Source organism: Cryptotermes secundus, unplaced genomic scaffold (assembly GCF_002891405.2).
Source record: "Cryptotermes secundus unplaced genomic scaffold, Csec_1.0 scaffold611, whole genome shotgun sequence".
NCBI classification, from domain to species: domain Eukaryota; kingdom Metazoa; phylum Arthropoda; class Insecta; order Blattodea; family Kalotermitidae; genus Cryptotermes; species Cryptotermes secundus.
In genome coordinates, this window is record NW_019735565.1 from 8,145 (window position 1) to 29,288 (window position 21,144).

Sequence of the window (21,144 nt, forward strand, 5' to 3'; positions counted from 1 at the left end):
CTGTACCTCAATTCCCCCCATATGTCTTCATGGCATAGGTGCTTAACTAATTAAGCACAGGGGAAATTTTCTTTTCTATTTACCTTTTTATTTATTTATTGGTTTTGTTTGCAAGTTCTTTCTTTTGTTAACAGTAGTTTTAATATCAGGTTGCCATTCAACTAATGTCATTCAAATATAGTATCAAGACACTCAAGTAAAGATCTTTAAATGAAACAAGTTATAAGTCTTCAGCAAACTGAAATTCTGGGTTATGATCAACAATACATATTCACCATACACATTATAACATAAGTTAAGAAAACTATCTTTTTCTCTCAGTTGAATATGTATCAAGGTTCAAATCCAGACAGTACATAAAAGCTTTAAAGTTTTACAGTTCTTAGGATATGTGTTTTGAGATGTAATCAGGAACCTTTTATTAAAAAGTGCTTACAAATCTATGATCTAAAATTAAAAATCTATAATTTGTACATTAGATTGAGGAGTAATTGAATTTATTATGTAATCTTCCCGCTTAGGACCAGTTCTTGGTTTAGGTTTTCGGTTTGAAGTCAGCTGAGATGGTAAAGCTAAGAAGGATGGAAATAATAGGTTAGTTGGAAAAGGATACAATGTCTGAAGTGAAGATTTTTTTCCTTTTGTAACTAATAGATTCAATTACTTCATGGGTAATAAGTAGGGCCCGGATTTCTATGACATGTCATATTTTTTTCCTATGGTTTATTCCTATTTTTAAATGTAATTATGCATGTTTCCAGTCATTCTTATTGAAATTATGTCGTTTTTATTGTGCATATAAATGCATATTTTAGAGTTTTATTGGTTTAACAGCATATTTTGCCATAATTTTGAAATAAGGTCATATTTTTGTCATTTTAGAAACAATTCTTTGATATAATGTAAAATTTCGGCTCCATAATGTTTAGTATTACAAAATAAATTTCAGGCTGGACTGTTGCTTCAATGTGGAATAGAGTTCAAGTACATGAAGTTCGTATTAAAAACCATATTTTTGACTGGACTGTACTTGCAGTTACAAAGGCGAAAATTTGTGAAATGCAGCATTTATGACCTGGCAAGCCAGCCTTTCCCAGTCGAGGCAGGAGGGAGGCAAGTGTAACGGGTATTCTCCTATTGTACTCCGTCTTACTATAAGGAATATACATCCCAGTCTTTCTTGGAGGGCTTAGAAGTATTCTATTTATATATGTGGAGGGCGTTATAAGACTTCAGTTTGACTTTACAATGCCTAAAGTGAGTACATGTAGTTCACGGAGCGCAAAGTTGCGTAGTTTTGTACAGGAGTTTGGTGAAAAGGTGTTTAGTACCGATGGCAAGATATTTTATTGTAAGTTGTGTGGCGTGAAAGTTACGGCAGAAAAGCGATTTACTGTGCAGCAGCATTGTAAAACTTTTAAACATGGTAAATGTTTAAGCAGATTATCTACAAAGGATAGCAGACAAAGTTTGTTGTTTAAAAACAGTTCCACTAATTCTTCTTCTTCTTCTTCTTCTCCTTCACCTTCTTCAACGAACAATGGGTCGGAATTTTCGAAGGATTTGTGTCAGTGGATGGTATCTTCGAATATTCCATTAGAGAAATTGCATAATCAGCACTTCAGACAATTTTTGGAGACATACACTAGTCATCCTATCCCAAGTGAATCGACGTTAAGAAAGAATTATCTCTCTACATGTTATGAAGATATGTTAAATAAGATTCGAACATCTGTTGCTGACAACAAGATATGGGTTTCCTTGGACGAGACTTCTGACGTAGATGGGCGGTATATTGCGAATGTTATAGTTGGGACCCTGAAACAAGATCAACCTGGAGAGAGATTTCTTCTTGACTGTGAAGTTCTCGAAAGAGCAAATCATTCGACTATAGCTGTCCTATTTGATAATTCCATGAAGTTGTTGTGGCCAAATGGAATACAGCGAAATAATGTCCTTCTCCTAGTAACAGATGCCGCTCCATACATGAAGAAGGCTGCCAAAGGACTTCGAATCCTCTACCCGAAAATGGTCCATATTACTTGCCTCGCTCATGCATTGCATAGAGTGGCTGAAGAAGTTCGAGGACATTTTCCTGATGTAGATAGGCTAGTTTCAAACGGAAAGAAAATATTCATCAAGGCCCCTCTTCGAGTGCAGAAATTTAAACAAGAAGCTCCTCTACTGCCACTTCCTCCACAGCCTGTCGTCACACGGTGGGGTACATGGTTGGATGCTGTGGCATATTATTGTGAAAATTACACAGCCATTGAGAAAATGTTTAATGGCTTTGACAGCAGTGAGTCAACATCAATTAAAGCTGTCAAGGACTTATTCTCTACCACTCTAGCACAAAATCTGGCATACATAAAGTCAAACTTCTGTTCAATTTCAGGTGCAATAACTCGCCTGGAATTTGTAGGGACTGAACTCTGTGACGCGTTGGACACTGTAAAGAGCATTGAGAATGAACTAAACCGAACTCGTGGTGAAATAAGTGACAGGATTAAAACCAAAATAGAAAGTGTTCTTCATCGGAATGCTGGTTATTCAACATTATGCAAGATTGCAGATATACTTTCCGGTAAACTAGCAACATTCGAAGATGATACAGAACTGTCACCAAACGACTTGACATTCTTCAAATATGCTCCTGTCACATCATGTGATGTGGAACGAAGTTTTTCCAAATACAAAACTATCCTTAGTGATAATCGGTGATCTTTCAAATTTGAAAATTTGAAAATGCATGTAGTTATAAATTGCAATTGTAACAGTGAAAATTGAGACGTGAATAGCTTGTGTTCTTTTAAATGGTGTTTTTAGATAACAGAGTTAAGTTAGTGTTCATACCATGTGCACCAGTGTTTGTCTAAAATATGAACGCAAATATCAGTATTAAAAAGAAAACAATGAATGGTTTAATCCAGTACGAAATGTCGAAATTCCATCAGTTTTCTTTCCTTCAGAGACATAATAGGGCTAATTTGGTAAGTAGGACCTACCATCATGTATTCATCATCTTTATTCTTAAACTCTAGTAAAAGTTGTAATTAAAATTGTGAAATTTTATGTCCCATTTAATATTTAAGGTCATATTTGACATAATTTTGGGTCATAAGTGCATGCATATATTTATAGTTTTTAGGTCATAAAAATCCGGGCCCTAGTAATAAGAGTAATCAATAAATAACAGTTTACAAGGAAGTTGAATGTAGTCAACCATTATCTTTTTATCCACCCTTTGAACATGAAACACAGTTTTGCTTTTTCCAGTGGTTACTGCACAGCTTCTTTGAAATGTGTTGTATTCTAACCCAGTGTAGTATCTCTGATAGTAATACACTGGAACTTCATAAACATAGGAAAAATTCTAATTATGTCCAAATTTTTTTTTCTCTATTTGAGTTTAAAGTTTTTGTGCCTAATTGTGGAATTCACTGCAGGTGCGCTTGAAAAATGTAGGTTCTGTAATGTGGGACAGTGCAGTCTGTTAATGATCTACAGAGTACATAGCATCACATCATAGATGGCAGTAATCTTCGCCTCTTTCAATCATTCTATGTAACTTTATACACTTGTTTCCATCTTCAATGAAACTTTGTTCGTTTACAATGACTCCTTAATTTAATAAAATTACAGTTAAAACTGCCTCATATTTTGGCCTTAGTTGGCCATCTTCAGGCAACTGTTCATTTGTTGAAACTGCTACACTACATTACTTCTGAAGTTAAAACATTCCAATGTTATTGCATTTTGTCATTCCCATTAAAATATATTTGCTTGAGAATGTCACCTTTATCTTTTCTTGTGCAACCTTCTTGTGGCATCAGTCTATTGTTTCATTTTGTTTAGCCCTGTGAATATCAGTGAGTGAGTGTGGTGGTGGTGGTGATGGTGGTATTTTTATGTGCACCATTAGTATGTGTGTTCCCACTCAGTTGCTTTAGTCCATTTGCTTCAGTCAAGTGTGTGTCGCTTTATTGTTGTCCACACTGATATTCATATGGCTAAACAAAAGACGAAGACAGGCGCAAGAAGAGATAAAGTGTGATGTTCTCAAGCAAATGTTTTAAATGTGAATGATAAAAATGCAATAATGGAATATTTTAACTTAAGACCTAATGTATTGCAGTAGTTTCAACAAATGAACAGCTTCCTGTGGATGGCCAAGTAAGGCTGAAACATGTAGCGGTTTAATTGTAATTTTAATATCATTATTTCAAATTAAGGATAAATTGTAAACAAAGGTACATTAAAGACAAGTGTATAAAGTGATACATCAATGCAACAGGATGCTGAAATACAATTTAATTCATATATAGTCTGACACAAACACTCTCTGGAGATCTGGAACACTGCCATGCCTGCAAAGATCTCCATTGTCCAAATACGACACTCCAGCGCAAGTCAGAGCTGTGGTAAGTGATTCAACAGAAAGAACTGGCACAGGAAGCTGCTTCTGTCTGTGGATTCTTCTCATAGGTGGTGTTTGTTGAGCCAAACGTCTTGCAGGAGTTTGCCCTACGATGTGACGGTTTCCTGGTATCTGTTTATGGAAACGTCTGCTGTTGACATCTTTGTAGCTTAAGTCAGTGACTGTACATTCGCTAGATCTGCTTTCTGCATCAAGGTCAAGCCGATACAAACTTAGCACAGATTCACTCTTCACTGGAAGTTCAAAAATCACCTGTAAATACCAGCATCATCCAAGTATATCATCCTTCCAAATGTAGAAAATGTAAAATATCCACAATTAAATCTGAAAGTATTTGGTGGTTTTGGGTCTATTATGTTTAAAAATGTCCATGTAAAAAATGTAAATACAAAATGAAATTGTTATTTGCTTGAAAAAGTTAAACAGTTCTGTTCATTGTGACTGGTTAAGATTTTCTTATTTCAATTACTGAATAATTGAAATAAGAAAACCTGTTTAACTTTTTCATAATATTAGTGTGATGGACCAGGATGAAACAAATCAAATGTTATTTGCTTTCTTACAGCATTTGAAATAGTGTGAAATGTCACTTTGAAAATAGAATTGTGAAGTACAGAACTGCCATTCACATGCCCACCTTTGTCTGCCTATCCATTTGAATATATTAAATATGAGATCTGCTATAAAAATTCAGAATTTTGTTTGCTAAAATGGTTTCTCATTTCACCTAATGTTAATTAATGAATGCATATGCTGATGAATACGCTTTCCACCTTTTTCTATTTTGTGACAATGATGAAAACTATTGGTTTTCCAACTGTGGAGGAGTCTTGCATAAAATCTGCAAGAAACAGTGATGCCTTTAAGAAGAGCTGCATTGCTTCTTCCTGCAACGAAGTGTGAAATTGAAGTGTTTGGTGCAAAATGGGAGTGCTTCCTTGTTGAGAAACTTTATGAAAATGCCAAAAACATATATAAACACTTGTCTATTTAGACATCAGGGTGTGATACCACCTGTAACATTGGCTGTGTAACTGGTCATTTGAGTCTCGCCTTTCTTTATGTTGGGGCATGTTTATGTATGGGAAAGGAAATAAAACTTCAGAACTGGATCCAAACATATTTTTACACTGGCCCCTTGAATTGTTACATAATTTTGAAATATATTTCAAAATTCACTCGCCTCTAATTTTTTGCTCACATAGTTGATGTGCATCTGTAATGAACATGGACTTTTGGCACTGTTTTCAAAGAAGGTAAAGAAATGTATGTGATAAATTACACCTGTAAATGAAAGTTATTTATTTAAGAGCAGAAAGAAATGCAATTAAAATTTAATCATACTAAAGAAAGGCCAAAAATGAACAGATTATACTAATACAGACTCTGTTCAACAAGTTATATTTTCTTGGAGGCTGCATTTGATTATTCAGACAAAAATATTATATTAGTTTTTCATAATTTTTAATTTTTTTTTTTAAATTTGGGTTTCATTGAAATTTTATTGACAATGGTACCAACGTTCTGTTATTCTGACAAATAAAGGTAAATATTAAATAAGTACATGTAGTATGCAAGAAACAAGGTAGAGTTAATAGTCTGCATTAATTCTGTCATTTTAGTGTACTTTAAGTGCAGCTTACCTGGAAAATGAAAATATTTTTGCTAAATAAGACTATGAACTAAGTTTTAGACTGACTAGGTTATATAAAAGAGAATGATTCCTGTGTAAACAAAGAGACAGAAGTCTTCAATAGAAAATTGGGTAAACTGGTGAAGCCTTTCATACAGCTTTGATAAAGCTAGATTAAAATAGAGAACTATTTACAAAACATGGCCTACACATGAACGACAAAGGGAAAGAATTGGTTGCCAAGAAGATAATGTCTACTATACAGCAGATGCTACATAAAAAAATAGAAGAATCAATCAGCATGACCTGGAAAGAAGATAAAGTAGAAAAATCAAAAGAGAAACACAACAACCAGATATATGGAAAAGACAGAATCAGCCCAGAGTTGAATCAAGATGCAGTCAACCCCGTTTTATCAAGAAGACTTTGGAAACCATCCTCTACAAGAAAGGACAAGGTTGGACTAAGTGCAGCACCAGACACAACAGCTGCTACAAATAAGCCAGGAGGAAGTACATCACCAGAAGACATCACCATGTCCAGAAAATTCAGTAACTTCTACACCATGTGGGGAAGTTACAGAAGACACAGTCCATGAAGAGGCTACTCAACTAGAATACAAAGAAGATACTATCCATGAGGAGGCTGCAGAAACCCAAGGGAACAAAACAGAGAAAACTTCAGCAGACCCACCCCTTAACTGTGCGGTGCTATTTGAAAGAGATCAACAGCAGGAAGTTCGTATGTCAACAAGACAAAGGAGGCCCCCAGTAAAGCTAAGTAAAGATTTTTTATAGATAAGCATAGTGCTGGTATCCTCAAGAATAATAATAATATAGTCAATGGAAACATTCAGATATTCCATCAAAACGTGCAAAGTATAAATAATAAAAAGCTACATATGGATGTGCTACTAACAGATAAAGCACTAGAGTTGGACGTACTATGTATCACTGAACATTGGTTACAGGACCAAGAAATAGGTTATTATAATTTTGAAAACTATTCCCTTATATCAAAATTCTGTAGGAAAAATAAGCAGCATGGAGGCTCATGTATCTATGTCAAAACAAATCTAGTATAATCTAGTAGGCTATATATAATATATAATATATATATATATAATATAGGCTAGTATAATCAAACTTATCCAGTTTAATACAATTATTATCTGTGTATACAGAACTCCAAACAGTAATATTAATATATTTATTGAAACCATAGACACAATAATTAGTAATTTAATAAAGGGAAGAGCATCATTATTATAGGTGATCTCAACACAGATTTCCTAGGAAGAAGAGTAAATCTACAACTACAGACAATGTTAAACTCATATGGCTTGCAAGCAATAGTTTGTCCCAACAGGAATAGGACTTAGAAGTCAAACAACATTAGATCAAATAATATTGAACAAGGGGTTATGAGAATACAATCTTAAGGTGACTGAAAGAGGATTTTCTGACCATAAAGCATAGACACTACAAATACAGATGCAGTATAAGAATAAAAAGGGGCAAGTTACACTAAAGGAAGAATTCGGAATGGCTAGATCTTACAGGGAAGAGAATGTACAAACCTAAACTGTTTACTAGAAAAAGAGACTTGAGAGCTTGTTTTTAAGCAAAATTCAGCGAACGAGGCATACAATGAATTTTTAGGTACTTTACAGTATTATTATGATATAGCTATGCCTAAAAAGAGGGTAAAAACTAAACAGCAGGAAAATAGATGGGTTACCTCAGGAATAATAGTATCAGGGAACAGACTCAGGTTTCTTAATAGTCTAATGAAAGAAGGAAATTTAAGAATTTAAAGAATACTATTGTCATTACAAAAAATATACAACTAAGTTATCAGTGAAGCAAAAAAATTAACTAACATGAGAATAAGAGCATCAGGGAACAAATAAAAAGCCATGTTAAGTTAAGCTAGTTAAGGAGGAACTAGGTAAACAGAAAAAAGCAAGAAAGAATATTGAAATAAGTCAGAATGGAGTAAATATACAAGATCCAAAAGCTACAGCCAATGTCTTTAATGAATACTATACCAGTATTGCCCAAAAGTATTGAGTGGCAATCCATTATCCAAAACCAATGAAGTTAATGTCAATACAGTAAAATATAATAGTAACAGCACGTTCTTAACCCCAACTACTGAAGAGGAAGTGGCAGGCATAATTAAAGGATTGAGTAATAAAAAATCAACAGGAATAGACGATATTCCAGAGTATATTATCAAAAAATGTTATCCTAAATTAACAACTGCTTTGACACACACAATAAATCTGTCACTCTCAACTGGACATTTTCCTGATCAGCTAAAAATTGCAAAAGTGAAACCTTTGTACAAAAAAGGATGTGATACAGAAGTTTGGAATTATAGATCAGTTTCACTAATTTCTGTTTTTTTTTAAATAATAGAAAAAATCTTACATAAAAGACTTTTATCATTTTTTAATAATCACAGCATAATTAACAAAAAACAGCATGGTTTCTGTAAAGGGAAATCAACAAATACTGCAACTGCAGAGTTTATAGAAAGGGTCTACAAATCATTGAATGAGAGGGAAATAAGCATAGGAATATTTCTGGATCTATCAAAGGCATCTGACTTAGTTGATCATGATATACAGGGTGGGCCAGACTCAATTAGGCAGTTTTTGATCATTAATAACTAACCACTCCAACAACACACGGGATAATGGGAAAGTACCTTTTGTTGTGGATAGATGGCAGCATCATACGGTACGCTGTGAACGAGGTCAATACTCTGCCTACTTAGTGCGCATCGAGGAAATGTCATGGCTGGTAGACGGTTGTCTATCGAGCAGCATGTAAAATGTGTGTGCCTTTTCTCAGTTACTAACAATGTATCAGAAGTCCAGCGCAGGATGTTGGAAGAGTTTGGACCGCCAGCAGTCCACAGGGACACAATCATCCGAATAAACAAGTAGTTTGATGAAACTGCCAGTGCTTTGAATCCCAAGCATCCTGGTCAGCCAAGAACTGTCCGAACTGCTGACACACAAGCACGTGTTGCTGCGGAACTGGCATCATCTCCTCAGAAATCGAAGTCTACCCGCCGTTTGTCAGCTCTACTGGACATTTGGAGGACAAGTTTGCGGAGAGAGTTGAGTGACATGAAGCTGACGCCATACCATCCACGCCTTATTNCATTGCTAAGGAAGATGACAAGAATGGGAATAAGAGCGGTTGCACTAAAATGGTTTCAATCATATCTAGAAAACAAGGAACAAAAAGTGGAAATTACATACAGATGTAAAGAAACTAATGAAATCACTATCTATCGCAAAAGAGACCCATAAGACATGGAGTCTCACAAGGTTCTGTTCTCAGACCGTGTTGTTTTTGCTATATACAATGATCTAGAAGCCAGCATTGAACATGGAAGACCAACTTTTTCGCCGACGATTCTAGTATTCTTATAACAGGAAATAGCGCTAATGATGCCCAAAGGAAAATAAATAAAACAATAAATGCACTCGCAGAGTGGTTTGAAAGGAATAGATTAATTATTAATAAGGAAAAAACAACATCAATATCCTTTCATCAACCTCAAAAAGTAAAAGTTGAATGCCCATCAATAAAGCTCTATGATAGTCATCAATTATATAGAACATACAAAATTTTTGGGAGTTTGGTTGGATAAGAATCTAACGTGGACTGCACATACTCGACAAGTAGCAAATAAATTATGTAAAATATGTTTTGCCTTATGAGTAGTCAAAAGAGTATCAGGGTTAGAAATTGTTCGCACCTTATATTATGCTTATTTTCAATCCTTGTTATTATAGGGATTAATATTTTGGGGTAATTCAGGAAATGCAAAATTGATCTTTAGGTTGCAGAAGAGAGCTATTAGAGCTATGATACAAATCCCAAAAACCATTAGTTGTAAACAATATTTTAAATTGTTACATACGAGTATATTACCTTTACCATGTCTGTATCTATATGAAATTCTAGTTTACATAAAAACCAATTTGAATGTTTTCATAACCAATTCAGGAATACACTCGCACACTACAAGGAGAAAAGATGACTTGTTCAAAGTGCCATGTAATACGAGTCTATACGAAAACAATTTCAATAATATTGGACTTCATATGTTAAATCATTTGCCACAATATATTAAAATTAAAATATATTAAAATATATATTTTTCTTACAAGAACGAGATCAAGGATACCAGGGTATTTTGTGCCGGGATAGGAGGATTAGGTCTTGAGGCGTACAGCAGTGTCGTGTGTTAAATGATTATATTAGTTCTGTTATTAGAATCATCATTGTATTATCTTAGTATATTATTATTATTATTATTATTATTATTATTGTAAAGTGTTTAACTTGTCCTATATCATGTATAATGATCCATGGATATGAAGTGAATAAATAAATAAATAAATTTTTCCCATCATTCTTTGTGGTTAGTCCTAATTATATAAGAATGTTTTCCTTTGCATTCAAATATTTCACTCTTACTCTCTATGAACAAAATTCATTGTTGGAAATAGCTGTAACTAAGTCAGAATCATTCCTTTTTTCTTTTTGTGTTTACTATGTGTACATAAGTAGCCAAGGACTCCTAAGACAGTTTAGGTTTGTGATCAATTTTTTTATAAAACACTATTAGTATGTCCCCCTCAGACTAGCTTTTGTGTAACACTTGCAAAAAATTTCAGACCATGGTTCACAAAAACAATTAATACTGCAAAAGTGACGTAAGGGGTCTTACCTCTCTTTCATCAGAAGAATTAGGATCATTCTGAGGCCGATTTCTCATCTTTGAATTCGAACTTTTTCTGATGTTTCTTTTCTGGACAACTAAATCACCCTCATCCTCTTCTAATAATAGTTCATCCAGATTGTTCAAAGACAGTGAACCTGCCAGCATGTTTTGTTTAACCCTCTTTTTCCTAGTCATGTTGGCGACCTGTAACTTGAGATTCTCACACTTTCTCGGGGGGGAAATAATTTCTTTCTGATCCTCAGCCTCCAAATATGGCTCACAGCTGGACTGGATATTCTTGCTATTTGTGTTGGAACCATACTGATGGCGGCAAGAATTATCTTTGCTCTTGGACTCAGTACCACCAATATTTGAGCCAGTATTATCATTGGTGCCTTTCTTGAAGGCATTACTTGTGCTATTCTTCAGTTCATTTTGGATGACAGCTCTCAAAATTTCACTTGCATTCTGAATAATAGTTTTAGAGTGTGTTATATTTTTTCCCTTACTTGTTTCATTACTGTGGTAAGATAATTCCATATTATCATTTTGATTCTGGGAAGACCCTATCAGTGGTAGTACAAGTTTTAAAACTTCATTATTTTGATTGACAGTCCAATCTGTGCACTGACATTCCTGATGCACAGAGTCTCCTGTTCCCACCATCTCTCTTTGGTACCTGCTGAGCAAAGACTGGCCAGAATTTTCTTCCTCAGACTGTGATCCACATAAAAAAAGCTTTTCAGGCATTTGTAGCATGGTGCTTTTTTCTGTGTCATTACTTACATGTGTGGAAAATTTCTCTTCATGTTGAAAGAATTCAAAATCATCATTGGCAGCAGTGGTTGCAGAGCAGCAGCTGCGTGATGACAGGGTTGCATAGATAGGTTCATCATCGTCATCATCAACATTATACTCATTAAGGCCTTCAGAATTCAAATAGTCTTCGCAATCTGATGACGGTTCCTCAGAGTTCAAATTTCCTATTCCAAAATCCGTCAGAACACTCCCAGTTTCATTCTGTTGTCTGGAATTATGTGTTATTGGGTTAGTAGCTTTCTTTTCAATAGTATCCCTTCCAGTTTGCAAGTAGACCTGAAAATCACAAGATTTTTCTGAAAAAATTTGTGGTAGTTTACAAGTCTCATCACTGGTTCGTTCTTTGAAGAGATCTGAATGTTGATTTTCTATGGCTGCTTTATTGAGACTGATAAGTCTCTGAAGTAATTCATGTCTTCTTGTCTGAGCAACTGGCAGTCCCATACTGATGATCTGAGAAGGAACAGCTCCATTTGTTCTCATACCTGAAATTATACATGTGTTCATTATCACCTTGAAAGTAAATTACAAAATAATATTTAAAGTTGCAGAAGGTGAAACACATTTTTTTTTATTCCTGTTGCACAATAACAGATGATCATATAAATTTATCTCCCGGTTTGGAAAATGATGCAAAGGGGATTTAGGATTTGTATTTGCAGATGTGTATTGCAATGTGGTATTGACAGAGAACAGCTTAGTAACATGTAATAGAAATAGTATTTAAAGGTGTGTCAAAATATATTTACAAGAGCTTGTATCTTTGAATTTCCCTATTTGAATATTTTAAGAGTCAACTGACAGTAAATGTGATTGCACATCGACATATTAAGTCAAGGTGGGGCAACATTCACACAAGTATAAGCAAACAAATGTGGCATCCAGCTCATGTTGTGGGTAGATACAATATTAGTCCCACTTCTATGTGGGTGTGTAGGATTTAGCAGATGAGTGACTCTCTTCTTTTGTATGGCAGAGGTCATTGCCTGTCATAGGTAAACACACATTTATGGATCTCTGCATGGGTTTATGTCCATATCCTACAATTTGATCTTGTAAGTAATGACATTCCATATATTTATAGAGTTGAAGAGCATTACAGTGGAATATTTCACATACACAAAATGTTGATTTTGTGATTGGAAAGTAGCCTATGTCATTTCAGGAAGATAAAAAGAATTACATTTTTTTTTCTTGAAACTATGCACTCTAGGAAGAGTATGCTAACGCCTTTTGAGTCTCAGACAAGAATTTTCAATCTGTTTTTAACCATCTACAGCTCAAATTATTTTACAATTCTCAGGTTTGTCAAACTGGAGACCTCTACAAAAGAATGGGATGTGTGAAAAGAAATTGCTTCAAGTTCTATCCATATCATTAATTTCAACTTACTTAGATTTATCATGCATATCTCTAACTTGAACCAAACTGATTTACACCTTCAAGAATTTGGTATGAAAATTGTGGGATGAGTAATGACACATGTTTTCTAATTCAATATTAAGATGGAGACCTCATGGGCTTAGTAAGTTGTAAGAGAATCAGTATCTTTTAATGAGAAATTACATAAATAACCTTGAAATCTTATAAAAATGCAACTTTTTCCATCACAGAGATACAACATAGCTGTTGGGCTCAAAACGGTTTTCATTTTTGTGAGAGTTCTCATAGCAGTGAGCATTAAGATTAGTGTTCTTAAAACTGATGCGTGTTGTTTGTTATATAGATAATAAGAATTTGAAGGAAACTGTTGCCTCCATCTTCTGGGTGGAAGATTAAGGCAGCAGGTTCCTCTGAACCAAAATACAGATACCATATGACAGAAAACAATAATCGTAAGTTTCTTTCCCTTTGCGACACCTCAAATTGTAGTTCATGTTTGTGGGGAAAAGTTGATTTAGCATCAAGTGATGTGAGAGAATGATTATGACCGGTGATGAAATGGGAATGTAGAAGGAGTGATTATGGCATATTCTAGCATTTGTTATTTGGACTGAGGAAAACCATGAAGATCTTGAGGTTAAGCAATTCACTGGCTGAGATTCAAACTAGGAACTGGTACTGGGCTTTAGCAGGTACCGTTAGTTGACACATATTGGTAATTAATTCAGCAATGTTATTGGGTATATTAAGTTTTTCATTATTTTATTCTCCTGTGTTCAAGACTGACTGTAATTGAGTAAATACTTAATATCAGAAAACAGCTTCAAAAAGTCTGGGAAATATGAATGATTATAAGTACTGATTGGCCTGAAACCCAGTTGTGATATGAATAAAGAGTGAAAAAGGTCATGAAATATATGTAATACACATAATGATCTACATTCACCTCTCCTGTAGTTATGTATTATAGGCAGTCGACCATCAACGCTGGTGAAGAGAGAGCCATTGGTGATTGGGAACTTGACAGGTTCTTGTTGCAAGGTCTGCTGCTGCTGTTGAGACTGCAGCTGATTGGAGCTCTGACTCTCGGTCTGATTCTGAGAGTGTGCATTGAACACTCTGAATTTACCATCCAGTCCTAGAAAAATAACAGAGTTATTTCCTTACATTATATATTCACAGTTGCTGCACATGCTTAGGTGCCTACATTTCAGTTTCAGGGCTTCTTATGTTTACCGTTGGCTGACAGTGTTTATAAGACCTGGTGGGAAGAGAGTTGCATGCAGGATAAAAGCTTCAATGGATGGAGGGAATATGCCACAGTGAAATTCACTGAATTATAAAATGTTTGGTGATCACATAAGTTACAATTGCATGTAACACTGCTCTTGTCAGATGCATCACGTTATATCATGCGTGGCAATGAATTAAAGCAAAGAACTTACTAGAGTCTACTTGAATCAGAAGAAGATATGATGGAAAAGGAATAGGAAGGGATGAGGTAAGAGGAGCAGGAAAAATAAATAAAACTGCCCCTGTAACAAGCTGTGGAGGCCCATAAAGTTGTGATACGTTGAGGCTCCCACATTTTCTGCACAATAGGCTCACAGATGGCAGTAAGGTTATCAGCCTTACACACCAGCCATCCTTTAACCCCAGGAAGATTCCTGGTACTCATTTCTGTTAGAGGCTGAGTCGATCCGAGGGCCATAGTGTGGCAGGAAGGATTAGGTCAACTGAAAATTCCAGTGATAATGGGAATCAAACTCATGACTTTCCAACCTGTGGCATACTGCCTTAAGGAACTACATTACCACAGGAGTAACAGCAAACTGGAGAAGACTGTAATGAGTTTTACAGCTGGTACTAGTGTGTCAGATTACTTATGCATCTCATTTTGTGGCTGTGTAACTGACCACTGAAACAAGCCAGCACAGGCTGTAATAGAATTTTAGTACCTTTCATATGGTTTGCCTCTTATCCAGCATTTAATTGGACTCTGAGCAAATAAGTTTTTATTTTGGTTCATACCAAAGTGGATATAAATTTGTGACTTTTTAATTTTTGGCCAGTCAAAATGTAAATGTTATCAACCTTGTGTAACTGGGGAGGGGGGAAGTCCTAAAAAGAAAACTGCCAAGACTCTCTGATATGCAGATCCATGTTAAAAAATGGGCATGAATCATGACATTCTCATTATCCATTTACTGGTAACATTTACATTTTTAAGTGCAGAACTGTATGGCAAAGAGCTCATGAAAATTGCTCAGTCAAATAGGCTGACATTTCCATCTTGGAATGGTAGAAAAGCTTTGGGTTTTTATATTTTCGTTGTATGTAAAACCTTTAATGAAAATTACTTTTAAAATTTCTTTTTAAAGTTGTGTTAGCCAATTTAATTTGTCCACGGAACCATTTTACAATATAATGTTCATGGAATCCTTAATAAAACGCTTACATGAAGCTATAAACTATACTGGAAATAAGTAAGGAGGATAAGTAAATGGTAAAGAAGCGCATGATATCAACATATTATTTAATTGTGTATATTTAGAAAACAATCACATTTCATATATACTAGAACTGAAGCCTAAAAATTAGTATGCCACATATTTATAATTTATCCTCTCTTTTTTGTACTTTAATGGAATTTGCTTGCAGAACCCTTATTTTCATTCAGTGGAATACTATTTAGAAAACATTGCTCTAAAAATGTTTGTAAACACAATACTCAATTATTTAAGTAACATTATATTTTTAAGGGAATCATTAACAGGAAAAGAGCTGTTATTAATTGCCTATGTTTGAATTCACCATCTGTAAAAGAAACGCCAGGGTGGTGTCCTCACACTGAAGAAATTACCTGGATACCGACTCGACTAGAACCATGAGTAAAACTAATGTATTTGTATCTCTATACCCACATGTTGCATCATTCAAACAAATTTTGTCTACTTCTTGAAATATGAGAACTAGTGGTTTGTATGCATGATGTGCTTGGTTCTGAGGTATAACTGACATGGAGCACAGGCAAGTACAATAATCCAGCCAGTAATATGAGACATAGCAAGTGAAACTTTAGTCACCAAGTAGTTTCCTGCAAGACTTGAACCATCAACCTATTTACAACATACTACAGCCGCTAGAAGTGAAACTTAATATTGTACACCAAGTAATACATTCCAATTGTCATGATAAGGTTCACACATACCTTGATGCTGTCTGGCCAAATCTGTTAACCTTCTGTCTCTGTAGGTGTAAATATTGGCCACCCATGCTGTAAAGTTCCTGTCACACAAGGAGAGGAGGATAGGCAGGAGACATTCCTCAGCTAGTCCTGCCCACAATACCAGGGCTGGTAATGACCACAGCTGGGGCAGTAGCCAAGGGGCAAACATGCCTACTACAGTGAGACCCTGCAAACACAGTAAGAAGAGTGTTCATGTGGTTCTAGCATATTATGTTACACATTCTCGATAAGGTGGGAGGCACACATTGGTCACACATTTGGACAGATGAGAAATATTGCAAGTCATCTCAATATGTGTCAATCATAAAGGAAAAATCTTCCTGTTAATATTAGTGCTGATGACCTGATCTGAGGCTCTAGAAAAGCCATGTTTCTTTTTCAGTCAGGTTTGTAAAATGTAGCTTCATATTGATATCTAAGTGCTGACAACCTGAAATTTGAGGCAGTATTATTATTAATATTAGTATTAGTGTCCGTCCACAACAACACATTCCATAAGACTGCTATCTACACCTCTGCATTTTCATTGTTAATTTTCTGTCCAGATTTCCTATAAAGAGATCAAAACCTAATTTCTTGCAGATTCAAAGCATTTATATTTTGTTCACAACCATATTTGTGACATGGTCTTGGCACCAATCAGTATATAAACATTGTTTTATATAGTTCGCTTTCGGATTAAAATCACAGAGTTTGTTTGCTTGTTTTTATTTATTTTTGTCCTCTTCTTTTTTCCACATTTCCTCTTAGTGCATCAGGAAAAGTGATTAAAAAATTCAAGGATTTTTATAAAGCGAGTCTTAAGTCCGGAAACTGTGAAATGGACTTTCATCCAAGCAGATGAACAAAATTGCGAAGTCATATATATTATATTTGAAAAAATAAAGATATGATTGATTTCATTTACCTTTATTCTTATTTGACACCGATTTATTGTTACAGTTAATACAGGTATTTTATTTGCTAGGCTGCGACATCATTTCTTAACCTAAGAAACCAAAATATGAATTCTCTAGTCTTAGCTCAGATGATAAGTTGTCACTTCCCTGGAATTATGTAAATCAATGGTTCATAATCGCTGCAACAAAATCCTCCACTGATCCACCTCATTCAGATTCTCATTACTACACATCTGTTTCCATACTACGACTTTCAGTTTAATTTTGAATCCATACCCTGATCTGCTGAATGTACTGTCCTCAGATTTCTTAAACTCAAATCTTGTAAATTTCTCACAGGTGTTTGTATAAAGAGCTCCATTTACATACCATTCGTACAAATAATTAAGATGTTTTAAAACCACCTTGAAATGAAAATAATTTCTACACATAAGATTCTTAATTATGGAGAGCTGTGTATCAGCCATCTCCAAACCTTAGGATTATGGTCTTCTATAGGCAGTTACCTTGTTTTATAGGAATTTTCTGTTCCCATCTTATACTTTGAATATAGAGACAGGAGGTTTATCTAAAGCAGAAACCAACTACAAATGGTCTCAGCCCAAAAAACAATGTAAAATTTCACAACTGTGAAAACCCAAGATTAATTACTTGAATTTTCACAAGAAATTAAGTATATGGAAACTCTAAAGCATTGTAGTCTAACCAATTATAATAGTAGCAACAGAGATTAAAGTATTTTGTTTCAACATCTTAAATCTTATCACAAATTTTAGTTTCTCCATTCCTCACGTATGGATTATATCAGAAATAATTCCTGAATTATAAAAACAAAATTCTATCATGCTTTTAACAGCATGTTTCTGGCAGTCTTACATACTAAAGACTTTCTCCAATTTACTCTCTGACATTCTATCATGAACAGTAATTCTACTAATATATTATGTTGATAAATGACCCTCTTCTTGCAGGAATCATTTCAAGAATCATTTTATAGTTTATTTTGTTACTGAAAATGAGTGGTAAAACTAGTTTGATGAGTTTCTGAACAAGGTTCTTCCTTTCTCTTTAGAGTACAGGTGACTCAACCACTACTTCCCAGATGCAAATGAATAACTATTATGTAAATGTGCAACAAGTTTGACTGTAATTACATGAAACTGTATATTTCAAAACGTATTATTTGGTCTGCATTTGACATTATTTGCGGCCAGTTGAAACAGACTTAAATTTCTAATTTATCTTTATGACTTTCATACCTCTTGAGCATGTGTGTGTTACATAAATATGTGGAAGTTAAGTTTACTGTTACACAGACACTAAAAAATGCGAAATACAGAAATAGTAACAATTTTGTTCATGATTTTTTATTTATGGTACCATCAGATTCAATTAATAAATTTGTTTTCATATGATAAATTTAAATTAGGTGAACATATATATATATATATAGTGAGCATAGATCTGCAATTTAATATGCTAATAAAATTCATTTTTATGGTTATGATGTAAAAGACATAAATATGAATTATATAATGGTATAAAATATTAATTGTGCATTTTATTTAAAATTCTGGCTAGCAGTGCTACCTTTCACAGACATGTGTCAATTTGCTGGTGTGGGTGGGTTTTTNTCAATGTTCTGGAGGGGGTGGGTCTTCATGCTATTTCACCCTTGCTGTTGTGCAGTTCTTATATATGCACACTGAAATCAAATAACATTATGGGTTATATATCACAAAAACCCACCCACACCAGCAAATTGACACATGTCTGTGAAAGGTAGCACTGCTAGCCAGAATTTTAAATAAAATGCACAATTAATATTTTATACCATTGTATAATTCATATTTATGTCTTTTACATCATAACCATAAAAATGAATTTTATTAGCATATTTAATTGCAGATCTATGCTCACTATATAAATTTTATTTGCTGGCAACATAGCCATCAGTTGCAAAAATACGGATCCATATAATAACCATTAATTTTAATTACTTGAGTTACATTCATAAGTGCCTGATAATGACCCAATTATATGGTCTAAACATGTAGCTCAGTTATGTTTACATTAAACACATAAGACATATATCAACATCTATTATCTCTGTTGAAGATATCCCCCATTGTTTGTTGTGTTGGCAGTTGTAATATAAGTAATTAAATTAAATAAGGTACTTTGTGAGTAATGGCAGTTGTAACATAAATAATTAAATTAAATAAGGTACTTTGTGAAATTTTAAAATGTCCAGCAGGAATCTTCTGTTTATGGATAATGTGGGCAATTTTAAAGTGGCAGAGATAAGTATCTGCTACATTTTTGTTTTGTTATGGAGAATATTCTGTTAAGTCCTCTATTACTTTACAAAATTCACTATTGACATAGCATATCACACAGTCACTAAATGATACATGTTTCTTGAACAGGACAACAGTCTGACTCCAGTCATATACAAGTAAAAATCTTTATTTTTCATTCCATACAGTTCCTCAAGAAAATCTCAGTTTTGAGCATTCCCAGTTGTGATGCACTGAGCATTTTCACATCCCACATCATTTATTTGAGCAACTGTTTTCTCTATTTTCAGACGCCTCTTAGTACTTGAGATAGGAGTGATCAGTTATAACAAACACAAGCGTAATTTTAATGAAATTAAATTTCACTAGGCCAGTGACTGAAACTGGGCAAAATCATGATATGAAGATAGTTAACAGATTTTTTAAAATGTGGCACAGTTTAGATATTTGGAAACGACTATAACAAACCAAACCTGATTCAGGAAGATATTCAGAGGAAATTGAATTCGGGTAATGCTTGCTACATTTCAGTCCAGAACTTTTGCCTTCTTGTCTGCTCTCTAAGAACATAAAAATTAGAATATGAAACACCATAATTTTGCCTGTGGTTCTGTATGGGTGTGAAACTTGGTCTCTAACATTAAGGGAGGAACATAGACTGAGGGTGCTTGAGAACACGGTGCTGAGAAGAATATTTGGACTGAAGAGAGATGAAGTGAAGGTAGGCTGGAGAAAACTGCATAATGAGTGGCTTCATAAATTATACTATATTCTAAGTATAATTAGAATGGTCAAGTCAATAAGGATGAGATCGGTGGAACATGTAGCACGAATGGGGAGAAGAGGAATGCGTGTAGGATATTGGGGGAAAAACCAGAAAGAAAGAGACCACTAGGAAGACCAAGATGTAGGTGGGTGGACAATATTAAAATGGATCTTAGAGAGAGAGAGAGAGACAGGATGCTATGGATTGGATTGATCTGGCTCAGGATATGAACCAGTGGAGGGCTCTTGTGAATATTGTAATGAACCTTCATGTTCCATAAAATGCTGGGGAGGTCTTGAGTAGCTGCACAACTGGCTGCTTCTCAAGAAGGGATCAGCTCCATGAGTGTGTGAGTGAGTGACTGAAATTAGCTGTTTCTGACGGACTCAACTGGGTAGGTGTATCTTTTCTCATGAGGACAGAAACAGACCATTTTCTGAAACACTGTGATAGCTGTTTCAAGTTCCAAATGAAGACGGGTTAGGGGACTGAGTTGTGGTGTATATACGTATAATTATGTCTCAAAAATATCAGTTGTCTGTGGACTATGTTCAGCTCTCCACAGTAACCTGAATGAATTCAGGATTTGATGTTCTCACAGCAGTTATTTTGAAGAGTTCTGTCTTTTGGGATGTAACGCTGTATGGTCTGTTGAAAGTCAACTGACATGACAGGTCTGCTTGCTGCCTGTTTCATGCTGGTTTCTTTCATAGTTTGTTCTTCGACCCTGAAGATGAATGCTACTTGTTCCTCCGAAACGTAGGTTGACTTTCAGGGGACAATATGGCTTCATAACTCCGAAGACAGAAGTTTTTCTACATGTAATGCCCTAGCGGCGCAGGGGGGGCAATGGAGGTATCCCTCCCGCTGCTGCCGCCGCTGTAATGCCGTGGTACAGGGGGGG

At 34.9% G+C, this 21,144-nt stretch overlaps 1 protein-coding gene across 1 annotated transcript in view; it reads right to left on the reverse strand.

The window, feature by feature from the left end:
* Positions 1–3,100: 3,100 nt before the first annotated feature.
* The window catches only part of LOC111869634, a 129,206-nt gene continuing 111,162 nt past the window's right edge, over positions 3,101–21,144 (reverse strand). The window contains exons 3-6 of the mRNA XM_023861298.2: positions 16,237–16,441; positions 13,972–14,163; positions 10,830–12,127; positions 3,101–4,690 (exon numbers count right to left, since the gene is read on the reverse strand). Of these exons, the coding sequence (XP_023717066.1) occupies positions 4,316–4,690; positions 10,830–12,127; positions 13,972–14,163; positions 16,237–16,441 (2,070 nt within the window). The 3' untranslated portion in view covers positions 3,101–4,315. The remainder of the gene's footprint in view (positions 4,691–10,829; positions 12,128–13,971; positions 14,164–16,236; positions 16,442–21,144) is intronic.